Source organism: Oreochromis aureus, linkage group 7 (assembly GCF_013358895.1).
Source record: "Oreochromis aureus strain Israel breed Guangdong linkage group 7, ZZ_aureus, whole genome shotgun sequence".
Lineage (NCBI taxonomy): Eukaryota > Metazoa > Chordata > Actinopteri > Cichliformes > Cichlidae > Oreochromis > Oreochromis aureus.
The window spans coordinates 61443639-61467854 of record NC_052948.1 but is presented as its reverse complement, the minus strand read 5'-3'; the positions used below and the strand labels follow the sequence as shown (position 1 = coordinate 61467854).

At 41.6% G+C, this 24216-nt stretch overlaps 1 protein-coding gene across 2 annotated transcripts in view; it reads left to right on the top strand.

Moving 5' to 3' along the window:
- The first annotated feature begins 1715 nt into the window (after positions 1-1715).
- The window catches only part of LOC116322527 (septin-7-like), a 44826-nt gene continuing 22325 nt past the window's right edge, over positions 1716-24216 (top strand). The window contains exons 1-3 of one of the 2 annotated variants that reach the window (XM_031742615.2): positions 1716-2026; positions 7921-8017; positions 21381-21487. In XM_031742615.2, coding sequence (XP_031598475.2) covers positions 1988-2026; positions 7921-8017; positions 21381-21487 — 243 coding nt within the window. In that variant the 5' untranslated portion in view covers positions 1716-1987. Of the gene's footprint in view, positions 2027-7917; positions 8018-21380; positions 21488-24216 lie in introns of both variants that reach the window. The other variant, XM_031742614.2, reaches the window with a different exon arrangement.

Sequence of the window (24216 nt, the reverse complement as noted above, 5' to 3'; positions counted from 1 at the left end):
CTTTGTCATTGTGTGTCTTCTTACAGACTGGAACTGTGAACATTTCCAGTGTCCCTGTGGAATCCTGAATAAAAATTTTGTTTGCAAGGAGCAAGTGGGCCAAGCAGATATAAACTTAAATGTGTTAAAAAGAGCCATGGCCTCCTTTACTTTCTAAAGAATTAATGGCAGTTTCTTTGTTTTCCACTAGAGTGTGCAACTGTCCAAGCCACCACAATACAAACATCTGACCTCAAAGTCTTTTGATTTTAGTTGACTAAACTGTCAGAAAGGTTCTGATAAGAAGCTTCACAGACACATTGTGCTTACTTACAACTTATTGGTTGTGTCAGAGACAAAGAGAGGTCAGCCCTGCTGTTTTTTATTACACACTTTGATTTACTGGATGCATTCAGAGACAACTGGTCTCTTGAGTGCAACTATGTAAAAGCCTCCACCCCCCACCCGTCTGTGTGGGAGCAGACACCCATGCTGGGAGCAGCAGTGAATTTATGAAGTTAATGAGAATACAATAGTTGAGTGTAAAAGTAGCAAGGCTCTCTGTCTTCTAAAACCAAATTGGGAGCTGGTTCCACTGGAGAGGGACCTGATAGCTGGGGGGTCTTTATGATACTTTAAAATCACTGCAGTTGTTTTGTGTATTTTTAGTTACTGACTTTACAGCCCAAAATGTAACAGTGACATACTTGTACAGGGAGCCCCACTGACCTGTAGCCCCCTTTGTTTGTGTGTCATTGGCCCCTTTCGTAATCTATTCATGATTACAGCTAAAAATTACGTGGCGGTGAGCACATGGAACAATTCCTGTTCGTTATGACATTCACCACAAGACCACTAGCACTGTATAATCAAAATGAGGGTTATCCACAAGAATGATGTTACTGAATATAATTTTAAAAGATTTATTGATTGCTGTTTGCGATTACTAACTCAAGAGCCTGTGGTGGTTCTAAGTACACTTTGTTTCATAGTTTCTCTTACTTCTTTCTGTTGTTTGCTGGTGCTTGGTTAGTGTCCACGGTTTGTGAAGAAAGCAGATTTTTGCCTCCAGCACATGAAGGCCCCACAAACACAATTAGAGGCCCATCATATTTGTGTTTGGCCAATAGGAAGGCGGATCTGGATTTCTTGCGGGAGCGTCAAGGTGGGAAGACACAGCTAGCGGGATACCGGAAGTTTCGCACCTAAACGTATCAGTTGTCAAAATGATGCTGTAGGAAGGTTGATTCAGACAAATAGTGAAACAATAAAATTAAATAAAGTTACTGAACTTTGGTACAGCATTCCTCAGCACACATTAGATAAGCAGAATCTGTGATTTATTTTAAATGACTGCTAAAACCTCTTTTCTATAGGTTAGCGTTTCTTCAATGTTTTGTCCATTATTTGTGCCCTTTTGTTCTTTCTATATGTGTGTATAGGCGTCTGTATACAAGAATAAATGAAAGACCCTGTGCTTGACTCTGTGTTTACATGTATAATTATGTACGCTTATTTTTAATGTGTTTTTATCTGTGATAGTGCTAGTGATGTTCAAATAATGCTTTTCTTTTTATTGTTGATGTTGTTGTTAAAAAGGATCTAAATTAACAAGCCGATTAGCGGATATTTTTTTAATAAAATCCAAATACACAGGAGCGCCATACACGGTATAGGCGCGCTCCTCGTCTTATTCTGAAATTCTCAACCGGATGTGGCCTTGTATAAATCCCGTTGGTGTTCCGCCTGTGGAAAACCGACAGTTGGAACGTTTTGTCTTCACCGTGCTCCCATCCGTTGGTAGTGTCCGTTAGCGGCCATATCTACTATAACCGCATTCATTCATTTTTAGACGCACTGTTATTTTTTTTTTTCCTTTAACCAAAAGGCGGCTGTTGAGTGGGAAAGCCGTGAGCATCTCGTTGTTTCGTTACCCTCTCGGACGTTTGTCGGTTTATGCCTCGGTGAGTGTCCGTTGAAGGCTGGGTGGTAACAGTTCGGCTTCACGATGATCGAGCGACCAGAGACCGCGGTTCCCAGTATCGCTGTAAGTACACCACTCTTCGCAACTCGCCCGTGGCTCTTTCCGCCAAATAAATGTATTATAATAAACTCCTCAACCGTTCCCGTGGGTTTCTGGCTCTGCTGGTATTGACTTGGAGGATTGCAGACCAGGCTCCGTTAAAAAATGTTCCGTTTTAGGGTGGTTCAGATTTTTACAAATACCAGCCTTTGAATAAGACGTAAATTTAATCTCCTGGGATATGAATATAATGTGGTGAACACTCCGGCGTTAAATTTGATTGACCGTATAACATATACTTCACTATATGGCATCATTTTAAAGCGAATAACGCCTCCCTCCTCCTGTGTAGCCTCGTTTGAAATGAGGTGATGTTTGAATGACGAACAGTGACTTTAATTTGTTTTAATATGTGTAGGTGGATTCTGTGTCAATTTACCTTTTGGACAGCGCAATTATGGTGTTGCTTATAAAATGTCACTTTTTTGAACAGAGCCTGGCTTGAGAGTTCCCATAACAGAGCAGCACGTATCGGGGGGTACGTGGTCTGGTGTCAATTATCGCTGTGTGCACAAAGAGATGGGCTTAGTGGGGTTTCTTTTAGGAGTGTTTACACAGAGTTACTTGTCAAATTTTTAAACGCTGCGACTGTGAAACTCAGATCAGTTTGCTTTTCCATGCCAGAGTCCCTTAAAGAAATATCACTTTTTAATATTCTTAACAACAGCTTTATTGGCACAGGGGCCCTGACCCTCGGGTCAGTGGGGCCGTGGCCCTTTCAGTCCTCTTTATTTGCATCTAGTTGACTTTGTTCAGGCCATTTTAAACTGGCACTTAGATTTAGCAATGAGTGCCTGCTCACCATACAACACAGCACACATTGTATTTCTGCTGCATCTGTTTGTGATCCAGTATGAGGTGATTGGCAGTGACTCCCCAAGGCATAACAGTGTGCACAGTGCTAAAAATAATCAAAGAAAAGATACAGTCACTGTGCTCATATGAATCAACGTTTAAGCAATGCATTATTTAGCGCACAATGCATTAATATTGAAGTTGAAAACAGCTGAGGAGGCAGTGAGAGGGCCACAGCATCAGCTGCTGCATGCATGAGGGGGTGGACTTGGCATCACAGATGATGTCAGTGAACCAAGCAGCTACTATCACCACTGGGTTAGACTGGGGGATGGGGTAGTATGAATGGTATGGACTGACTAGCCTTCCTCTCTCATCCCCCATTACTTCCTTCTTTAAAGTCCCTTGCCTGCTGCTCAGTTAGTCACTTTCTCGTCAGAAATAACCACACTGCAGCTGTTACACCAATGTGAATATTGTGCGGAAATGTGATGTATGATAATGCATGCATACTATTTTATTCATGTAGTGCACTATCTGATCCACAGACTCTAACCACCCACTCACACTTTTTTGTGAGCTAAATGCTGACTGTTTTTCACTAATACATTCTTCCATATAGTTAAAGAACCACTGCAGTGTGCTGTGTAATTTATAGCTACAAGGAAATAGATCAACCATCATAGGTGGTATCTTATGTAACCAGTGGCAGATTTGGGTGTGGGCAGCTGCTGGAACTTACTCTCATCTGGCAGGCAGCCACGCACTTTGGCAGCAGCCCTGTTATGCTTCATTCAAGCAAGGTAATAACAGAGATACACTTACCCAACTTTTTTACTTGTCTGATGCAGTAGAGATACCTTGGTTTCGGGTATGAGCTGATACTGAGTTCTAATGCAGAGCTAGTGTTAAATTAGTGAGCTGTATACCTCACCACGAGGGAACATTGTTTTCCTATCTTTGTAAAAATAAAATGACCGAAGATGTCCAAGAATATAAATTTACTGAATGTGGATTTATTATAAATAATAGTATATTTATCTGTAAAGCTGACGTACATCTCCCTGGAAGAAGAAATAATAATTATAGCGTCAGTAGGAGTACTCGCATATGTCTGGAGGTAGATTACTGAACCTATTCCTAATGGATGTGAGGGAACGTACTATGAAGTGCCCCCAGAGGAAAAAGAAAAATGACTACAAGAGTGGAGACCCTGGTGGGGAAAGTCCCAACATTTTATTTGTTTCGGTCTGCTGGCAACGTAAATAAAACATCAGGACGCAACCACACAGTACTTAATACATGATGCACCAGCATAAATGCCGGAAATGACGTTGGCCAGTTATGTAGGTTAAGTTGTAGGATCTAGGATCTAGATTCTGCACAGAAGTCTAAATCAGACCATAGACTGAGCATAACCACAGTGATGAAGTGGAATAGAGGGTGAAGGCATCGTCTGACCTTTTCAATCAGCTTGCTTGACTACACTTTGTTGTTCAAGTGAGTTAACAAGAAAAGCTGTTGGCACAGCAGGCTTGAAATGGCTCCAAACTACGGGCCTTCTACTCTCAACTTCCTCCATGCCGCGTTGTCCCTCCTGCTAGCAGCAGGTACACTTAAGCATGGCATAGTAAAAAGCGATAAATATAAGGTTGTCATGAAACGTGAGCTCAGCTTTTTGAGCCAGAACATGCCTAATATCAGTCCCATAGAGGTATAAAATATGGGCACAAGTCTCCTTATCAAGCTTCCTGGTTCTGAAACCAGATGTGATGAGTGAGGGGTGGATTCCTTCATATTTATTTGAAAGTATTGACTGAGCCTGTTTTCAGAGGTCAGAGCCAGAGGCTGCATAGACTTCTATAGGGCCAGACGTGTTTTTGCAAAAACAGACATGACCGTTAGGTGTCACCTCTGCTAACCTGTCCACTGTTTCTGCTATTGGTGTTTTGAGATTTCCTTGTTTGTTTGTTTGTTTTGTTGTTGTTGTTGTTGGGTTTTTTTTTTTTTTTTTTTTTATACATTATGTGACAAACATGGCTTTCTGTGAGGAACAGACTCTCCAAGAAGTTTGTGCTTCACTTCTCCCAAGGTTAAAATTGTAGTATTTAGCGTAATTAGTCTGTTAGTGCTAATTAACAAGTATGGATGTGTGTGCTTTTCATCCATGCAGTTTATAGATGTAGCTTGCTAACATTAGCTTCAGAATATGTATTCCAGAACCGGCTGCTGACATCCTTGTAATAACATCCGTCTTTCATAAACATTGTATACACTGTTTATATACGTCTAGTCTTCTTTGTATTCTGAAGCAGCCCTTTTGGCTTATGAGCTAGAAGTGGATATTACTGGCTGCCCTCTTGTCACTGTAGGACAGAGTGATACCCTGGAGCACTTCGCACAGAGATATCCTCTGTATATTTGGAGAGCGAGAGAGTCAAACGAGTGGATTAAAGTACCACCTGATGTGTGTCTTTTGCTGTTGTCCTTCATCATTCCTTTCTTGCTTCTCTTTATATCTTAATGCTTGCCTGCATTTGCACTTGTGCATCACTATAGAGCATGAGATCAGCCTTCCATGCTTTTTTTTTTTTCATGCAATTTTATTCAGGCCATGTGGCTCAGAGGTGGTTTTCTCTGTTTGGTGCTGTGAAGATCAATGCTGCGTATGTAACACACACTCTGCTACCGTCTTTGTGACTCAGGCATGGAAACACTGGAAAGTGCTTCAGGCAAGTTCAGAATAGTTAAGCCTGCTGTCGAACTGCGTTCATCTCTAGTATTGATTATTTGAATAGATTGTTTCCTTCTTTTTTTTTTCTTTTTTTTTTGCTGCAGTCTGTGAGTTGTTAATAGCCACTGTTGATGGTGGTGTGCAACTTAGTTTTCTAAATATCACAGATGTATATCACAGATTAAAGGCTTGTACCGTGTTAATATCGAGTTAGTTCCATAGCAGGAACTTTCCCCGAGGAACAGGAACCTCATTTGTGTCATTTTTGTAATTATACATTTAAAAATACTATTTCTTATAGTGTTAGTCCAGCATTTTAAAAACATGAAACTCCAGGCACATTGTCTTGCTTGTGGAATGGAGGCGTTCATTTTGTGACAAATCATCTAGTCTTTGCAGTGACTTAAGGGTATAAGCACTACCACCTCCAATATGTCAGCAAATTAATTTTTGTAAATTTAAGGGTTTGCAGCAGATAACTTAATACTCCAGAGGAGTTTTTCATAAATGGATACAAGCACTAAAAATGTTAGTAAATATACTAAAAAAGCCCAATTCAGCATGGTATGAATCATTTGACTGCAGTCACAAAGAAGCTTTTTTTTTTTTTTTTTTTTCTGTACCATATCTAAATTTTGTCTCTAAATAATTTGGGACTGGTGTAAGTTGATATTTTTGTTTTAGCTCCCAGTTCTTCTGGCTGGGTTTATGGCACTTTTGGTTAATTGGATGTTGTCGTTAGATGGCCGGGCAATGTTTACACCCAAGTTTGTGAATGTGACTACTCGAGAAAGAAGCGAATGAGCTTCAAATTGATACCATAGGTGTGTATGTACTAAAAATCTCGTAGAAGTTTGAATCTCAGCGACCTGGACTTCAAAGTCAAAGCCAGAGGTCAAGTTTTCTGAAAATCTTGTGATTGCGATAACTCAAGAAGGAACTTGCCTAGGATTTTGAAATTGATACTGTAGGTGATTCTACTACAAACACCCTTGCTGTTAAAGCCTGTAGCTCAGGATTTGCAGCAAGTTATTGTTTTAATCTTCTTCAAATCTAGTGTGGAAAAGAAATCAAGTAGATTGGATGGAACAACTCTTACGATATATGACAGCTTGAATGTCAAAGTGCATGATATCACTGTAGATACTAAAGTTAGCAAATGTAATTATAATGGTGGTGTCTGGTTCTGGGTTGGAGGGGTTCAAAGAAGTGCGTCTGAGGTCAATAGTTGATTCAAAAGTAGATGTGGCAGGAAATGGTTATCACTCTCTGTTTCAGTGTTTCTGAGGCGTTCTCTGCCTTTTGCCAAGAGTCAGCGGGGACAGTTGACACTAGTTATTGAGTAGTTAAAGTCAAAAACAAGTAAATCAGGAGCAAAACATCTGAAATTGATTGAGTGGTTAAATTTCTGCAATAAAAATAGCTGTTTCCTACACTGGCAATGATGCAGTCCATTTTGAAAATTCAGTGGGCTAATTTTCAAATTATTGGTTCCAGAAGGACAAACGCACTAATTTTGGCACTTTTATAAAAATGGTTAAAGTGATCTGTTTATGATGTTTATGTATCCTCACATCAGGGTTTTGGAATGGAGAAAGGGCTGCTAACTTTAGCTGTGGGTGGTTTTTAACCCCCAGCAGACCTCTCAGTGCTGCACTTTCCATCAGTGCCACGCCTGGCAGCCTCAGAGGTCAGCAATCGATGTGTTTGCCTCATGTAGCGTGCAGGGAAGAGTACAGTGATAGGAGGGTGGGGTTTTATTTTGACAGCAGCCTGGGAGATACGGAGAGGTAGAGTGAGATCAGTGATCTGGCCTGCCTTCAGTACGACCGGTCCTTCATGCGGGACATGATGGACATGATTCACGTAGGATCTCCTTTCTTTGCTCGTCTTTGTTCTCTTTGTTTCTGTGTTCTTGTGTTTATTGAGGAAATGATTGGCCTGTGTATTGGTGTTTTCCACTTTCATTTTTCATGGACTTTGACAGAATTGACTCGACTTCCTCTTTCCATCGAAGAGAAAACCTGTTATTTCTCTCTTCTTCCACTCACTTCTGTTCCACTTATAGCGATCTTATTGTATTGAACCCAGGTGTACTTCATCTCTTAGAGGCTCTGCCACTGTAGCACAGAAGAATTCTAGTAACAGGTTTACAAAAGCAAGATTTGTGTCACCTTGTGTGTCCAAATGCAGCTGTTTGTCTTAACAACTGCATAAAGTTCCAGCTATTCGAAACATATTTTATTCTGATACGTGTTTAAGAGTGTGAGTGTGTTATTGATTCATGCTGTTGATCTCTTTGACAGAATGTGTGTTTTTGTTTCAGCAGCGGAACCTAGAGGGCTACGTGGGCTTTGCCAACCTCCCCAACCAGGTGTATCGGAAGTCTGTCAAAAGAGGGTTTGAGTTCACATTAATGGTTGTAGGTAAGTTGGAAACATCAACTCCTTGCAAACATGCACACGAGTGAGGACACTCGTGTGCATGTTTGCTTCTATTGTGTGTACACCTGCCACTGCTGTGCGTTTTCCATTGCTGCGTGCATGAGTCATCGGCACACGTTCAAAGACAGTAAAGCATGTGTGCCATCCCACACATGTCACATTCAGCTGCTCAGGATGAAGAGTTGACAGTTTAAAAGGCAGTTAAAGGCTTCAAGGTGTTGTTCAGTGATGAAGAAAGTGTGTCTGTCACCTTAGTAAAAGATGGATTTCCACAGTTTCCCACGAGGGTTTTCTCACGTTCCTGCGGCCAGAACGCACAATGACACATCAGTGTGTTTTGGATGACTTCATTTGGAAAGTAAGCTGCAGGATGTCGGGTGCAAAATGTGGCTAATTGCATTACAGAGCAGGGGAAGTAGACAGGGGAGTGGTGGAACAATGGCTTGGATTGTCTATATAGACCTGAAGCAGAAGGTGGTCCACAGCTATTTTGATTGTAACAGATATGACTTTTACTTTTGTTGTTGTTGTAAATATGTTCTCCATATTTGTTCAGCTGTCACTAGGGCTGCCACAAACGATTATTTTGATAGTCGACTAGTCACCGATTATTTTTGCGATTAGTCGACTAATCAGATCATGCATCCATTGGACGTAAAACGTACAGCTTATTGCACCAGCATGCATCTGCTCTTATATAACTATCATTAGCTTACAGCTTTAAGTGTTTAAGGTATGTGCTAACTAAAAATAAAGACAAGATGATAGTTTATTACATTTAAATGAAATTTGCAGATTGTTTCGGTGAAGTTTAATAAACTCCTTGCTTTCTAAAATATAAAGGGACAGCGGAGTATATTCTCGAGCATCTCACACTTCTGATAACCAGTTGTCTGCTTGACGTTTATTCAGCTGTGTAAAAACTATAACTTTAATCTCAGCCAAAGCGATTTACTCAGGAACAAATAAAATACTAAAAAAGCCAAACAATAACATTTTTAAGTTATCTAAGTGACTTATGTATGTTTAACCTGAGTAGCGAAAGACGGCGGTGGGTTTGAAAACGATTTGCAGGGAGTCCGGTGTTCTCACGGGCTCTAGTGAGCCTTGCCCCGGGCTCGCTATCGAGCTGGTGGGTAACAGACGTCTCCGAAAACGTCGGAGCGCTTTTGAAAATATGTGGTGTCTTGATAAACTGAGCAGATATTTGAAGTTTACACAGTTACATTCTCGCCTGAAAATATGTTAAACGTTTATTTTGTGACCCAGAAAGAATAATAAGAGTAATATTAAAACTAACTAGCTGCCGCCATTGTTGGAAACTGAGCTGGGCTGCGCTATGAATTCGGGGACAGAGCTACTTCTTCTTCTTCGGGGTTAACGGCAGCTGGCATCCTTGTACATGTAGTGCTGCCATCTTCTGTTTCAGTCTGTTATTACACTCTTAAATCCTACTAATTCCTGCGTCTTTTGTGATCTTAAAAGCTTCAAACGACGCGTCGACTATTAAATCAGTCGTCGACGATTTTGATAGTCGACGTAATCGTGACTAGTCGACTAATCGTGGCAGCCCTAGCTGTCACACATTTTGCTATGCATTTTTCACATAATGTTAAATATGTACAAGGTAGGGCTGGGCTATATCATACCATTCACGGTAATACCGGTGTAATTTTGGGCAACGATAGGAAAATGAAATATCGCGATAGAATATGGGTAAAGCGCGCATGCGCAGTGCCTATGTTTACATACGCACATGGCGGCGACGCAGAATGAGAAGAGCGAAAGTGGATCGTTAAATGAAACGGATGAACCAGAATTGGTTTGTAAAAATGCTGCAACTTCAGTGGTGTGGAACTGGTTTAGCTTTCGTCCGTCAGATACACAACAAAGCACTATTTTTGGTAGCGCATGCTAGCGGGCCGTCGTTATTACCGTGTTGTTTGGAAAATACGACACACTTAAAATCAATCCTTTGATTTTTCTGAAAATCAACAGTGTCCCTTATAATCCCGCGTGCCTTATGTATGAATTCTGGTTGTGTTTCCTGACCTCGAAACGATTTTATGTACACGGCGCTCGAAAATCTGTCAAATGTTTTAGTACGACTTTGCTAAGCTACGAAGCCGCACCGCTTGATGGATTGTCGGAGCATTACGGCTATCATAGACAGGAGCCTCGCGGAGTGATACGTACTGTGCTTCAACATAATATTACCGTATTGTGTGTGTATAACCTCTTTTTAAGTTTTGTGGATATTACACATGGTTATGCTGAGGATATGTCGGCCAATTTCCACTGGAAATGCCTTTTGGTTAAACTGTCAGCGAGGAATTTGCACTGTTACATTTTTATATAACTTTAATGCACATAAAAAACAGCTGCTTAAGTGAAAATACATTGATGGGGTTTTTTGCACTAATAAAGTTGTGGAGTTGTAAAGTATTTTGTCTAGTGTCAATTATATCGTCAGTTATATCGTTATCGCAAATTTTCAAATGTATATCGCGATAAATATTTTTGGTCATATCGCCCTGCTCTAGTACAAGGTCACTTTTTCACCACGTTTTTTCACCAGCCAGTGCAATCCTAACTTGGGCATATAATGGCACAACACAGAGATTCAAATTTGTTTCTACGGTAACAGGCATAGGGCTAGTTAGCCAGCTACTATAACTTAGCTACACATTTAGTTGGCAGTAGTTGCTCTGTTGGTGATTCTTTTGTGTCTTTATACTGATTCTCAGATACAATATACTGTGTATACAGCAACAGGACACTAGAATATAATGACATGCAACAGCACAACAACAGTGCAGAATGTTTCTCATCACTGCCAGTCTTCAAAAAAACATCCACATGCCTTATCTGTTCGCTTCAGTCTCTCTTGTTTTGCATACTACTTTGTCAGGAGTGTTAGTTTGTCTTTCTGCATTCTTCAGCTTTATTACTCCATCTCTAACCCTCAAAGTAAATAATACCATCTGACGTTAGTGCTTAGCTCTGTGTAGTCGCACTTCCTTATTTGGCCACAACAGGGAAATGAAACTTGGAATATGAGCCGATCTTAAAGGAAAAATTCAAAAATTTTGGGAAACGCTTTCAGCGGCTTTCTGAAAAGGAATAGTCTTTAGCAGACTGAAGAATAGACTCATTTCTAACTTACAAAAACTAAAAGCAAGTCAATATTGATAACCAGTCGCTGTTGCTCTGTTTTGCTACTGATTTGACTTTTGGGGAAAAAATATTTCTTGTTTTGCTTTAGAAATATTCTTTGTTTTTGTCTTAAACTGAACTACTTTTAAAATGTTTTAAGAGGTCATAAATCTAACTGTAGCCTGTGGTGACCCCGAGCTGCTCAGTGAATGGAGAGAGACATTAACGTAAAGAGGCGTCCGCTCATTATTGTCTCAGTCTGGGGTTTTAGTTTCCTGTTTAGTAAACAGCCGCTGTGGAGGAGCAGTCGAGTGACGGTTTGGGAGAGGACCAGAAAGATCCACGATCAACACCATCCTGTTTCAGGGTTTCTCACACACGGGCCCCTCCGTCGTGTCTCAGGTTTCTTAGCATGCAGCACCATATAAATTTCACACATAACTAGCGTGCACGTTTTAAAGAGAAAGTTCAGTGAAAAGTTTCTCAGCTGCAGTCTGTTCCTGTATTCATCACACTATTCTATTAAAAGTCTTGTTTTATTTAAACAGCACGGAGTGCAAACACACTGATCACTAATTCTAGTACATCATGTTTTACATGATTTATCAAGGGTTAATGGTGAAAATTCGCATCATAATCATTTTTAAAATCTTAAAAATAAAACACACACACACAAAATGACATCTTATTAATGCTGCCTAATTAGGATTTGGTTACACACAACTTGGCTTGTGTTGGTTTAGGGGACGAGCCTCTGAAGGCGAAGAATCACAGGGAGGTTTTTGGTATGATACTGCATAAACGCACTGAGGGGGGGGAAAAATGTGACAGGAAGGACCTGCTGAGACTCGGGAGTAATCCATAGTGTTGCTGAAACAGCAACTAGTGTGTTTCTGTCTACCCAGATAAAGAGCTTAACGGGTTAAAGGTACCAATTAAATATGCAGGGCCACTTGTAATTGTGAAGTTGGCTCATGCAGCTTCAACACTATTTGCAACTTCTGTTGTTATATCTGTTAAGATAATCAGACAGCTTTTTTTTTTTTTTCTTTCTGTTGTCGTGTTAGACATTTAGCTCTGCTGTTATCCTGAACAGATTTCCAGAGCAGTAGGTTAAACATTTGCGTCTGCATCATAAAATACGGACTCGACCAAATATGAGGCTCATAAAGGTCACGATCACAGAACAATGTATTTTAATGGAGAAGTTGCAGAGGGGGGGGAGGAAATACCAGTGTTAGAAAGAGAGACAGAAGAGCTGATTATGTTTTGACTTGACGAGCAGCCAACTGGAGCTACAGTCTAAGACTGAAGGTTGGCTTCAGTTCTGCTGTACTTGGCATTGTCAAAAAGTGTGAAAGCTCGGCTGGCCTCTGAGGCCCTGCATTGTTCTGCCGCACTTTTGGAAAAGACAGATGGGGAAATATTAGACGACTGGGCTGATGCCTGCAGCTCACTTGCTTAGATTCCAGTAGTGCAAGCAAGCACTTGAGCTTGTCGTTAAGGCTTGACCTTAGAAACTAAAATGAAACCAAAAAAAAGAATTTTAAGTAAATATTACACTCTTAACCTATAAACTACTGCAAGAGATTTTTTTTTAATGAAATTCAGTTTTTAATTTGGGGAATAAAGGAAAAATAAATCTCTCCTCTGCTCTGTTTCACTTTGAGTCTTTTTTTTTTCCCCACAGATCAGAGGAGAGAGGGGTTAAAGTAACCTTCCCCAGGTTAATGACTATTTGTTACTCGCAATTTTTGATGTTGAGCTGTCTAAAATCACAGACCCCCCCCCAGCTATGCAAAGTCAGGGTAAACTGGCGACAGTGCAACAGTGAAGAGATATTAGAAGCTCCTTCTGGTACAGTAATGGTAAAGTTAAGCATAATCACCCCAGGCAAAGACACTGTCGCCTTTTTCCACAATGTCAATGTAAATCCACAGTGGAATAAAGCACTATTCTATTGATTTCAATGTTTTGAAAATAATTTTTGTAAAGTGTTAGTTTGGACTTGCTTTAGAAACTTGGTGGTTGGAGGACTGGCACAGAAGATGAGCACTTTATGGACAACTTTTAAATGACCCAACCCAACCTGAAAAACTAAGTCGTGTGTTACACGCCCTGTGCGCGTCAGGCCAGGAAGCAGCTCTGTTTGTTCTGCTGTCAACCAGTCACTCCCTGTGAAGGGACGCCACCAGAAACTGCTCTTCCGGTGTTTTGTTTTGTTTTGTTTTGTTGTTTTGTTTTTTTTAAATTCTTCTGTCCTCTCAGTTCTTTCTGCTCTCTGTCAAACTCTGTCTTTCCCTTCCCAGTCCTGCCGCTCACCGAGGGGGTGGGTGGGTGGTGGTGGGAGTGCTTCCTGCCTTTTTTGTCCAGCTGGCAGATTGAATAGGAACTCCTGGAAAGATTAGCAAGATCTAGCGCCAGTGCAGAGAACTGAACAGAGCTGGGAGTCAGATGCGAACTGAGGAGAGCTTAGAGGAGAGGGGAAGCGATGCCTGTTTCACGCTGCTTCTGATGCCTAACAAGGCCACTACTTACCAGCATCGCTCCTCTGCTTTCCCAGAGCTGCTCAGGAGGAGAGCACATCAAAAGCCTTTTAAGAGTCTGAACTCGGGAGTGGCGATGCTTGATATGAGCTAACATAGATGGCTTTAAAAGTTTCCCACAACAAAGTTCTCCATATTCTCAGGACGCAGCTTCTCGCATGGTTTCAGGTGCTTACAATAGAAATCCATGAAGCAAATTAAGTCACTTGGTACTAGTGGTCGGTGGCATTGACTGAAGCAGATGGATGAGCCTGAATCTCTTTAACAGATCAAAAGCAGTATCTGCCTCACTGATCCGTATTTCATTGTAAAACCGTTTGCCTGTGTGTCCTGCTGTCTCTGCCTTTGTTGTTGTGTAGTAATGCTGTGCAGTACGCGTGTCCAGATAAGACTGTCTGCAGGCTTTGGATTGACCGCCTTGCCTACTGACCTTGCAGAAGGCAGTGAGTGAAAGACGGCTTTGGGCCGGTTAATCTGCTGGCTTAACCAAATGCATTGATAGACACTAAACACGCGCATATTCACTCACACAATAATGATGTTAACCCTTATTAAGAACCCATTTATTCATGCAGTTTACCAAACAGACAGTCATGTGAAAACAATGCACTGTCCTGCAGGTTCAGGTCACATGCTTCAGTTTGTGCTCCCGTCAGTCAAATCAAACATTTGGTTTGGTTGTGGCTGTCAGCTGAGGTAATTTTATTATTACTGAGACTGCTAAAAGCCTGTAATGTGAAGCAGGTTCAACATGCTTACCTGGCTTTGCTTAGCCAAACAGCAGCAGTCCAGCTAAGTGGTCATGTGCAGGTAATTATTAACTTGATAGGTCAACCCAGGTTTTCCAGGCTACCTCGAAGCACCTTTATAGGAGAGGCCCAGTGTTTGCAGCATATGACCAGTTACAAATATGGACCAGTCTCCTGGGAGTAAACTGGTATATTTTGTATCACTATATTGTCCCCCTTTGTTTTTCAGTCCTCTTTCCCCTCACCCACTAACCAGTCACGGCAGATGGCTGCCCCACCCTCAGCCTGGTTCTGCTGAAGTTTCTTCCTGCTAAAAGGGTTTTTCTTTCCCACTGTTGTAAAGTACTTCCTCATCATTTCGTTGTTGGGGATTTCTCCCAAACATTGAGATACTGAGAATATAGAGACTATTATCAAATGTAAACAGTTTAAATAATGTCTTTAATGGGAAGCACTTTAGTTAAATAGAAGTAAGTAAATTAAGATGATAAAGATGGGACTTGTTCCAACACTGCCATGTTTTCATGGGAAAAGTATAATTGAGCTGTTGTCCCTTTGACATGTTCCTACAGGCACAATTAATCACTATAGTGATGCTTGCACCACACTGTATCTGAATGTAGTGCATGCAGGTTTGCTACCACTGTTTATTGGCTCAGCAGTATGGAAGTGAGCAACCGTTGGTGGTAACACCTGTGCTTTTCCTGCTCTGACAAGCCAAAGTGATTGCTGGGAAACACTGTGAAGCCCTACGCTAAGAAGCAAGACTGAACTATGATGTTGAGGCTTATTTCTTATTTAATTTCATTTTGACCTAAAGATTTATTCTGAAATGGCTTGGATTTAAAAATATAATTGCAGTAATGTATATAATATTCAAACATCCTGCTGTTGAAAATATTTGGAGGCAGAGACTGTATGTAGATGCATTTTGATGTTTGCATTGTGGCCATACAATACCATTACAGACACCTATCTAATGGTACTGTAAGTGTCTAAAGCTCTTAGGCACTTGGAACCATTTCTCTAAGTTGTTTTGGGCGTTGCTCCTTAGGCATTCTCCCAAAGAGAGTGCTGGCAAACTCAGTACACACATTAAGGGGATTTTGTGCTCCATCTGGTCCAGAAACGTCTCGTCCTGTAGTTAAAAGCTACGGAAAAAGGCATAAAATATGAGCTACTTTTTTCATTCATAGTTCGTCAAATCCAGACAGGGAGTTGAAATGGATGATTAAATTTTACAGGTGTTGCTTTTATTGTGCCCGCACATCATGTAAAATGCATTCTAGGCTACACACAGCTGTGCTTCACGGTTGTAAAGGAGACACTCTGGACTGACGGGTTCTCTCATAGGTCATACTCAAGGAGCATCAGGCGACCGCTTCAACGGCAAATTCCTCAAACTTCAAGGTTTCCTGTTTGGCTTTTCTGCCTCACAGGTGTTCGTTTCTTAAAGTCACAGTGTCATATATTTTGGATATTGTGGTGCAGTTTGTTTCTCTTGGAGCTTTACCAGTACTTCTACTGGTCATCACAGAGGACACAGAAACATGTACTGAGAAAGGTCTTGCGGTTTCAAGAGTACATGATGCTTCCCTGAAACCCTGCTGTTGTTTCTCTGAGCAGGCTTAAAGTTGCAGAATGATGTCACACTCTCAAGTTCAGTTTTTTCCAGCCTGATCTCTGTCCTAGATCTGTGGTTAGTGTAATATGCATTTAGCCAACCGTGTTAGAGCAGGACGGCAGTCTGTTTACAAACCTGCCTCAGCGCCTCTGGGCGCAGCACCCAGCGCATTCACTGCTCGCTGCTCTGCGTACGCATGTGTGTTGGTGCGACTGGCTGGGGTCGCGCACATGTGCGTGTTCATGCATGCTCAGTCAAACCACTGCAGGCAGGCCTTGTTTTGCTCATTCTTCCCCTCTGCTGTGTTCCCTGCGTCTCTATTTTGAGACGCACATGTCTGCTGTGACCCAGCACGTGCCGATTCTGTCAGATTTAGTCTCGGGCTCGGTGGATCGCAGCGCTACACGCCCTTTTCTAAATTTAAAATGATGAAATCAGAAGAAAGTGCGCTGCGCCCCTTAGCTGCAGTCAGACTGGGTGCTGACACAGTTTAGTTTGGGCTCTGAATCTCTCAGTCTGCTAAACTTGCAGATCTTTATCATTTGCCGATACACTGACCTTTGCCCCTGTTTGGCCCCCCGTTACAGTTAGTCCCACTGAGCCTCACGAGTGACTGCACTTTTCGAACTCTCCTCATATGCCTGTCTGTCTGGCTGTTCTTTCCTTTACACCACTATGTTTCCCAGATATCCCGTTTTCACACTTTCTGGTTGAGGCCTCGCACATGTCTGTTAGAGGTGTATGCATGTTTGTGCTGTGTGTTAGTTAGCAGGCCTGTCAGGATGTTGGGAGGCCAGCTGCAGCCTCAGGGCAGAATGAGAGAAGCTGAGATCCAATGAGAGAAAGAGGAGGAGGAATGTCAGGAATCCCATGGGAAAGCCACTCTGACCGTTTGTTTGTTTCTTTGTTTGTTTTTTTTGTCTCTCTAGCAGTCCAGCCTGCCTTAACTCAATGAACACATATTTAATATGCAGGCCTTTTAGTAAGTACATTAATCCTGTAGAGTGCTACTGTGCACTCTGCGGTTGTTGTACCTGGGCAATAAATGTTCAAATCATCAGTCAATAGATTACCCCATGAATGAGTCCAAAAACCTGGAAATAAGTTCAGGATTTTGAAGTCCCCATACCTCCTCTTGAAGTCTTAGATATTGCTGGATATTCAGCATCATCAGGCAAAGCCACTCACCAGTGGTGGCGGTATTAAATTCATGACTGTGGTGTACTTTGGCAAAGTATGGCCCATGGCATAAATAGACCCACAGACTGTCTCAGTCCGGTCAGCAACATCACAAAAACTGGCCCCAAAATCAGTAGCAGGTTAGTGCCAAGGTAGTATTCCAGTATTGAGCAACTGGCATCGTAGGGTAATTTACATTTAGGTGTAAGAGTTACAGATTCTGGTATCACTGAAAAATAAGCAACTTTTAAATGATGATAGAGGTCGAGATGACAGCAGGGACAGAGAGGAGAAATGGGGCCAACAGGTTGGGCTGGAGAGAGATGGAGAGGAAGAGAAACAGCAGGGAAGAGCTGTGGGGGTCAGCCATCCATCACTGATGTTTAGGTCACTAATCTATTTACAGAGAGCTGGCACTGCACTTCAACTTGTCATGTGGAACCAATATTTAATTAAAGCTGCACGAGGAAGGCTAATTGGGACGGACCTGCCTTTAGGGGAGGTTTAGGCTGTGGCAGTAACTAAAACAACCAGAAGAATGGAGCTGTCATTTTCAGCTTAGTCTTTCACTTCTGCTGTGTACAGCTGACATCTCTGCATGTCATTTGGGAGTGTGTTGGCTTTATTTGATGAGTTTCCTCCAATAAAAAAAAGAAAGAAAGAAAGAAAGAAGAAGCAAATATTGCAAATTCTCTCTAAATATTCACTCTTGGCTCTAAATATTGATTCCCTGCAACTCTGATCCACACACGGGTGTTGCCCTTAAATTGAATGTGAGTCGAGCCCAGCTGACTTACAGCTCCCTGCAGTGTTTGTGCTCATCGTTAAAGTGTTTGTGAGGCCTATTTGGTTTTGTCGAGCCAGCGTGATGTTTGCTGAGGACCCACTGAAATGTTAGCGCAGAGTCTCAGCAATTTTAGGTGAGCTGTGTGAAGAGTTTCGTCATCACTTGTGACGCAACTCATTGTCACATCTGCCCCTCAGGCTGGACAGACCACAGACGGAGGCTGCCAGGAAGAGAAACTGAAACCTCTGACCTATGACTTTTTTCTGTCCACAGAGGACACTGCTTTCACACAGGCTGAACAGCCTGACAAAATTGTAAATGTTTTTGTCGTGATGTGTGATATGGAGGGTCAAATATTTGTCTGCCTACAACAACTACTGTACGGTGATTCTGCCTCACATTGTCTGGCAGGATGAGTCGAATGGAGTGTCTGATTGTGCAACCTTTCTTCCCTGTGCTCTATCTTCAGCTGTATTTACATTTAAAGTGGTAAAATGGGAAGAATGTTTGACCGATGTTTGCTTGCTCACTGAACAGTGGACCCGAAGGTATATCTCAACTCAACTCAACTCAAGTCCAAGTGACCCCAACCATTTCTAAAGTGCCTCAAAACACATGGCAATACTGCTTTATCAGTATCAAGATGTCATTTCAGCTTCATGCATAACAATAACTGCTTAGTTCCTTGTATGAAGTGCATCCATCACACAATAGGCTCTGGATACGCTGTTTGCACTAAAACATTAGTGCCTGACTAACAAAACCAACTGACACAATGAAGATCAACTGAACTGAGAGCTGCAGACTGGCAGCTCTGAGTTCTCAAAGGACATGCATTCTTTTCCACATAATAACATTTTCTCTGTGGCGGTGGGATGCACACAAAAAAAGGGACATCAATTCTTTATTGAATTATTAACTGAAAACTATAAACACAGAATGATTAAAGCAGTTAGTGCCTTTGCAGTGAGTGGACAGACTCCTCTTAGACTGCAGCTGGTGATGGCAGACTTGCTAGCTTAAAAAAAAAAGTTCTTTCAAATGAGTGAGTTGGGCGTGGTGTAGCAGAAGAAGCTGCAGCAGGCAAACTGGATTCCCAACTCACGTCATTGTCAGAATGTCAATCATAGCTGAGCAAATACACGCAGGGGCGACTGTGGGGTTAAGAGGGGGTAAAGACTACAATCCAGCAAAGCATTACGCCCTCTCAGCGTAGCCTGATGAAATGCACAGCTGTCCTGTGAGCAGTACGAATGAAGCCATGCAGATTTAACCCCCAGCAGGTGGTTTGTTTAGAGGATGAAAGGAGTCCTACGAGGGAAAAATGTTGGAAAACTTTGAGCTGAAACACTTCATTAGAGTCGGTGTTTTTAAAGCTTCTGACATGTAATGAGGACGGTTTGTTGTCAACGGTTTGCAAAAAGAAAGTATTTGAATGACATAGGAGCCTGAGACTTTTTACAGCAGACGTTACTTTTAGCAGACTTTACTGGAAAATTCCTTATCAATCAAGAATTACTGGAGCAACATCTGACTTCCATTAAAATGGAAATACTCCAGCTTCCTGCTTTCAGGCTGCACACAGATGCTGTATGTAAGAGCTCAGCAGACAGCCAGCACTATACACGTTTTCCTCAGCTGCTCCTTTCAACACAGATTTAAAGTCAGAGGCAGTGGTTCAGCACGCTTTGATAGTGACATTGATATTCTGTTTGGAACCAGTATTGATATTTGATTTTGTCTTTAAATGAGTTGAAAATTCAGACCAGTCAGTCTATATAATGACACAGATACATGGCATATATTTGGATCAGTTCTCAGTTCTACCCAAAACATTTTTTAAAAATGTATAAATGGTGTGAAAAATACCCATTTCTATACCAATAACATTAGATCAGTATTGTTGACCACTCTGTGATTTGTCAAGTAAAATGTGCACAAACATCTGCTTATTAAACATGAGAAAAGGCCTCTTTGTGCAGCCACTAGCTGGTTAACAGCAACTGAAATTTTAAATTTGAGTAAAGAGTTTTCTATAGAGGAAAATGGTCAAATGGATGATAGAATACTTGGATTCTTGGACGTTGGTGTTTATATGCCCTGGTGGTATGTATATGTGCAGGAAACACTGAAAAAGCACACACATCAACTCTCAACACCGGGTAACAGAAAAGTCATAGTCATTTTTTCCACCTACTTGGCATCATATAAAGTCAACAATACTGCAGCTGAAACATCAGTGAGTTATTTGATTTGGTGATCTCCAGACTCTGAGTCACGTGTCTGCTAACTGAAATTTAAGGGTTTCAGATTGTTGGACAACTTAAAGACATTTTATAGATGTTGCAAGGTTAGTATCTTGGAAATGAGCGTCCTCTGACCTCTTTATGAACAAAACATCTGGAAAATGATCTGCAGATGGCTAAATAATAACACGCGTCGACACATTTTTGCCATTTTTTTTGTACACTGGATGCGTTATGGTTTTCTCGTCGCACCTTTAAATTCTCCTACCTGATAGATCTGATTCAGAACTTTAATTTTTGCTCGGTAACCTCTTTTTATCCACTACTTTAGTCTTGGTCGGTTTCTGATGTGTCCTTTTTGGAAACCCCCTCAAGCTACTGTGTGCCCAGCCCAGACTGATGTTTGGCCACAGATTACTCCAATTTTCAAAGCCTGAAATTGTGCCGTGGGAGTCGGTCAGAGGTCTTGCTGGGACAGGCAGCCCTCCTTCCCTCCAACCAAACACTCCGCCAGTGCCTTTTCATGAGACACAAGCCAGATGCTCAGCTATTAATCACAGGCCTGTGTGATGGAGAGGGCGAGCATATGCAATGTGTATGTTTGGACTGACTGTGCTCTTTGTCAAGTAAATGTTTGTGCAGCTTCTGTGCCGTCAGTATGGGAGAAGGGAATGGAAAGTTGGCACTGTGAGGACAGAAATGGAGAGATTTATACTTGAAGGACGCACTGAGCGAGGAGGACAGAGGAAGGGTAGATGAACGGGGGTGGGTGAGAGAGAAAGTGAGCAGGAGGTGGAGAGGAAGTGTTTTATTCCCTCCATCTGAAAGCTTTTCATGCTGGCAGATGAGTCCCTGACCTTTCCCCTTACAGACAGTGAATCTGCTTTATTATCTGCACTGCATCCACGTCTCTTCAGGTCATCTCAATATTGTGTTCATGCATGCACATGCTTTTATACATGCGTTATGTAAAGTCCTTTTTGTCATGTGTTCAGCTGGTTGTACTTAGAAAACAGTACGTTTATATAACGTTGCTTAACTTGTGCTTTTGTCCTCAGGTGAGTCTGGTCTCGGGAAATCGACTCTCATCAACTCCCTGTTCCTGACTGACCTCTACTCTAAGGACTACCCTGGCCCCTCCCACAGGATTAAAAAGACTGTTCAAGTGAGCTTTTTCAGCTTTTTGCTCAGTAAATGAATCCTATGAGGTCTAGGTCACCATTGATGACAAGATCTGTAACCTTAACCCCTTTACACTTTACATCACATGTGATTTCTGGGTTTTGAATTTTGTTTTATAACTAAAGCACAAGAAAACCCCTTTTTAACTAAATGTACTTTGCTTTATTTTAAACACAGGGTTAGATATAATCCAATAACCCATGGTAGTGTTAATTCTCACCCTAACCCAAAAGGGTCAGACCTCAGTTGCCATCACGGCTCATTTTTAGCTTCAGGTCCAGTGTAGAGATGTTTTGAGTTTTTTAATAGTCTCTGTCCAACCCCATATCTTCTTATAGTTGATAGTCATATAAACAAGTGACAAACAAAGATTTTGAAATCACCATTCACCTTTCTCCTGCAAGAGTTTGATGATTGATGTCGATTTCTCCTACGTTCTAAATTCCAGCAGCGACCGCAAATACTGGGATGAGCATTAGGAAACCATAAAATGAGCAGATGTCTTACAAAAAAGTGTTGTTTCTCAAGCCAGTTTGAAGGAAAAATAAAAACTTGTTAATGGAGACATTTTAAGTCCTCCCACAGCCGTTGCTCAAGGCATTTTGTATTTGTCCTCCATTTGTCAGTTACATTCCAGTGTCAGTGATATCTCCTAATATCTAAAAAGAAATTCTTCACGTAGTACTCATTCCCTCGGAAAAAGGATGAACTGATTTATATTTCTGGGTGTTAAAAGTCAGCGTCACTGTGACCACACCATATGTTAGGAGCCCCTGAAAGTAATCTCATTCATTCTGGCCAACAAAAAAAATGTACTTGAGCCTGAGGGGGAAACTTTGAATTTGGTAGTTGTTTTGGTGAGCAGTGTGGAGACCCTTGTGGAGCTCGTGGTTAGGTCTCAGTGTTTGCAAACTCGACCTCAGTGTGTGAGGTCCATCTGAACTATAAAGTGTAAACAAACAAAAAAAAGTCAGGTACAGTTAAAATTGACAGAATGCAGGTTGAATGTTCACCTTCAAAGCAAAAGTTGTGCCTTTTTGGATGATGTGGAATTACCTCAAGAGCTGCTGAAAAATTCAAATCTCTAATCTGAGCTTAAACTACCAAATACACATCCCGTTTATGTAGAAGTTAGACCACTTATTAAATCCAAGGGTTGACCTATTTTTTTTTCACCAGCACATTCAAAGTCTTAACTGGTGTCTTCAGTAAAGAAACATGACAGATAAGCACAGGCACTGAAAGGGGTGAAGTTTCATGTTTTCTGACAAATTAATTGAGAACATCTGGCCATTCTGAAGGCTTTTTTTGCTCTGGCGTTATCAGCCATGCTTGTTAAAATTGACATGTTAGTAGGGATAGAAGGCTAAGAGGGGAGCAAGATTCTGCTGGGGAGGAAGAGACGGAGTATAATGGAAAAGGAGAATGAGAATGCAGGATGGAGGAACTACGAGGCAAACAGCAAGGCCACAGGACCTAGTTTTGTCCTTTTATGGTAATGGCAAATTGAAGTGGAGGAGGGAGACTGTCTGGAGTAAAAGGGGCAAAGGAGAAGCAGTTTGGGAAAGAGGAAAAAGCAGAAGATGGAGATGTGGGACAGTGTGATTAACTAAGAAGGAAAGAGATGAGATGGTGGTGGCAAGAGAAGACGGACAGAAGAAATATGGCGATGAGTGAAGAAAAGATGGAGCTTCGTAAAACTAAAGAGCGTATAAACCTCGAGGAGGGTGATGGGGTAGATGTGACGAGGGGAGAGACAAAGAAAAACAGAGGATCAGGGCTGAATTTCCCCCTTGGGTCTGAGAGGGTCAATAGCAGGGCAGGAATGTTCCCATGAAATGTAACACCCTCCCACCCCACCCTCAACCACTGCTTAAAAGCTGAGAATTCATCTCCACACGTCGCTTTGCACTATAATTCAACTCCCACTACCATATTACTGTTGTCTTTTCACATGAATGCAAACAAGCATCACCCACTCATCCATACAGCACACACAGCAGCCTTTTTCTAAAAGCTAAACACTCAGTTTGTCTCTTATCAGGCCAGAAGTGTTTCAAAGATGCAACGTGAGATGGATGCGTTCATGAAGTTTGACCTCGACAGTCACGAGATTGAGAGCAAAGCTCTCCAGGCTAGTGTTGGGGTTATGAAGTCTTAAGATTTCCGTATGGGTATGTTAAAGGGGAAAATTCCATATACTGGAATTAATGTGAACCTAACGGTTACAAGTCTAAATGGGTGGCTGGCAGCCGAGTGGGTGAGAGAGGTTAAAATGTTAATTGAGGCAAGTTAACCGCCGTTTTCCCTTTACCGTTTTTGGACTTTTTTTTTTTTTAATTTTTCAAATCAGTGAAGGTGAACACTATTGTATCATTCCGATGTATGTTAGCTAGCACCATCTGCATGAAATTGGCAGTTGGTTTGATTGTGTGAAGCCTTTGGTGGATGATGAAAGTGAAGACAGACAGGACGTGCATGGGAAGGAATGAAGCAAAAGGTTGGAAAAGTCAGGATTAAAAGCAAACACAGTTGGATAGCAGATGTTTTTCTTTGCCAAAGGCCCAGCCCCGGCAGCATTTTGGAAAACAGGGACCTGTTAACTCACAGTAAGCTAACAGCAAGCCATATATTCCAAAATGAAGAAGGCTAAGGTATCTTTATATCTGACTTTGACTTTGATAGTCGTCCTGGTCACAGAAGGTTTTGCCA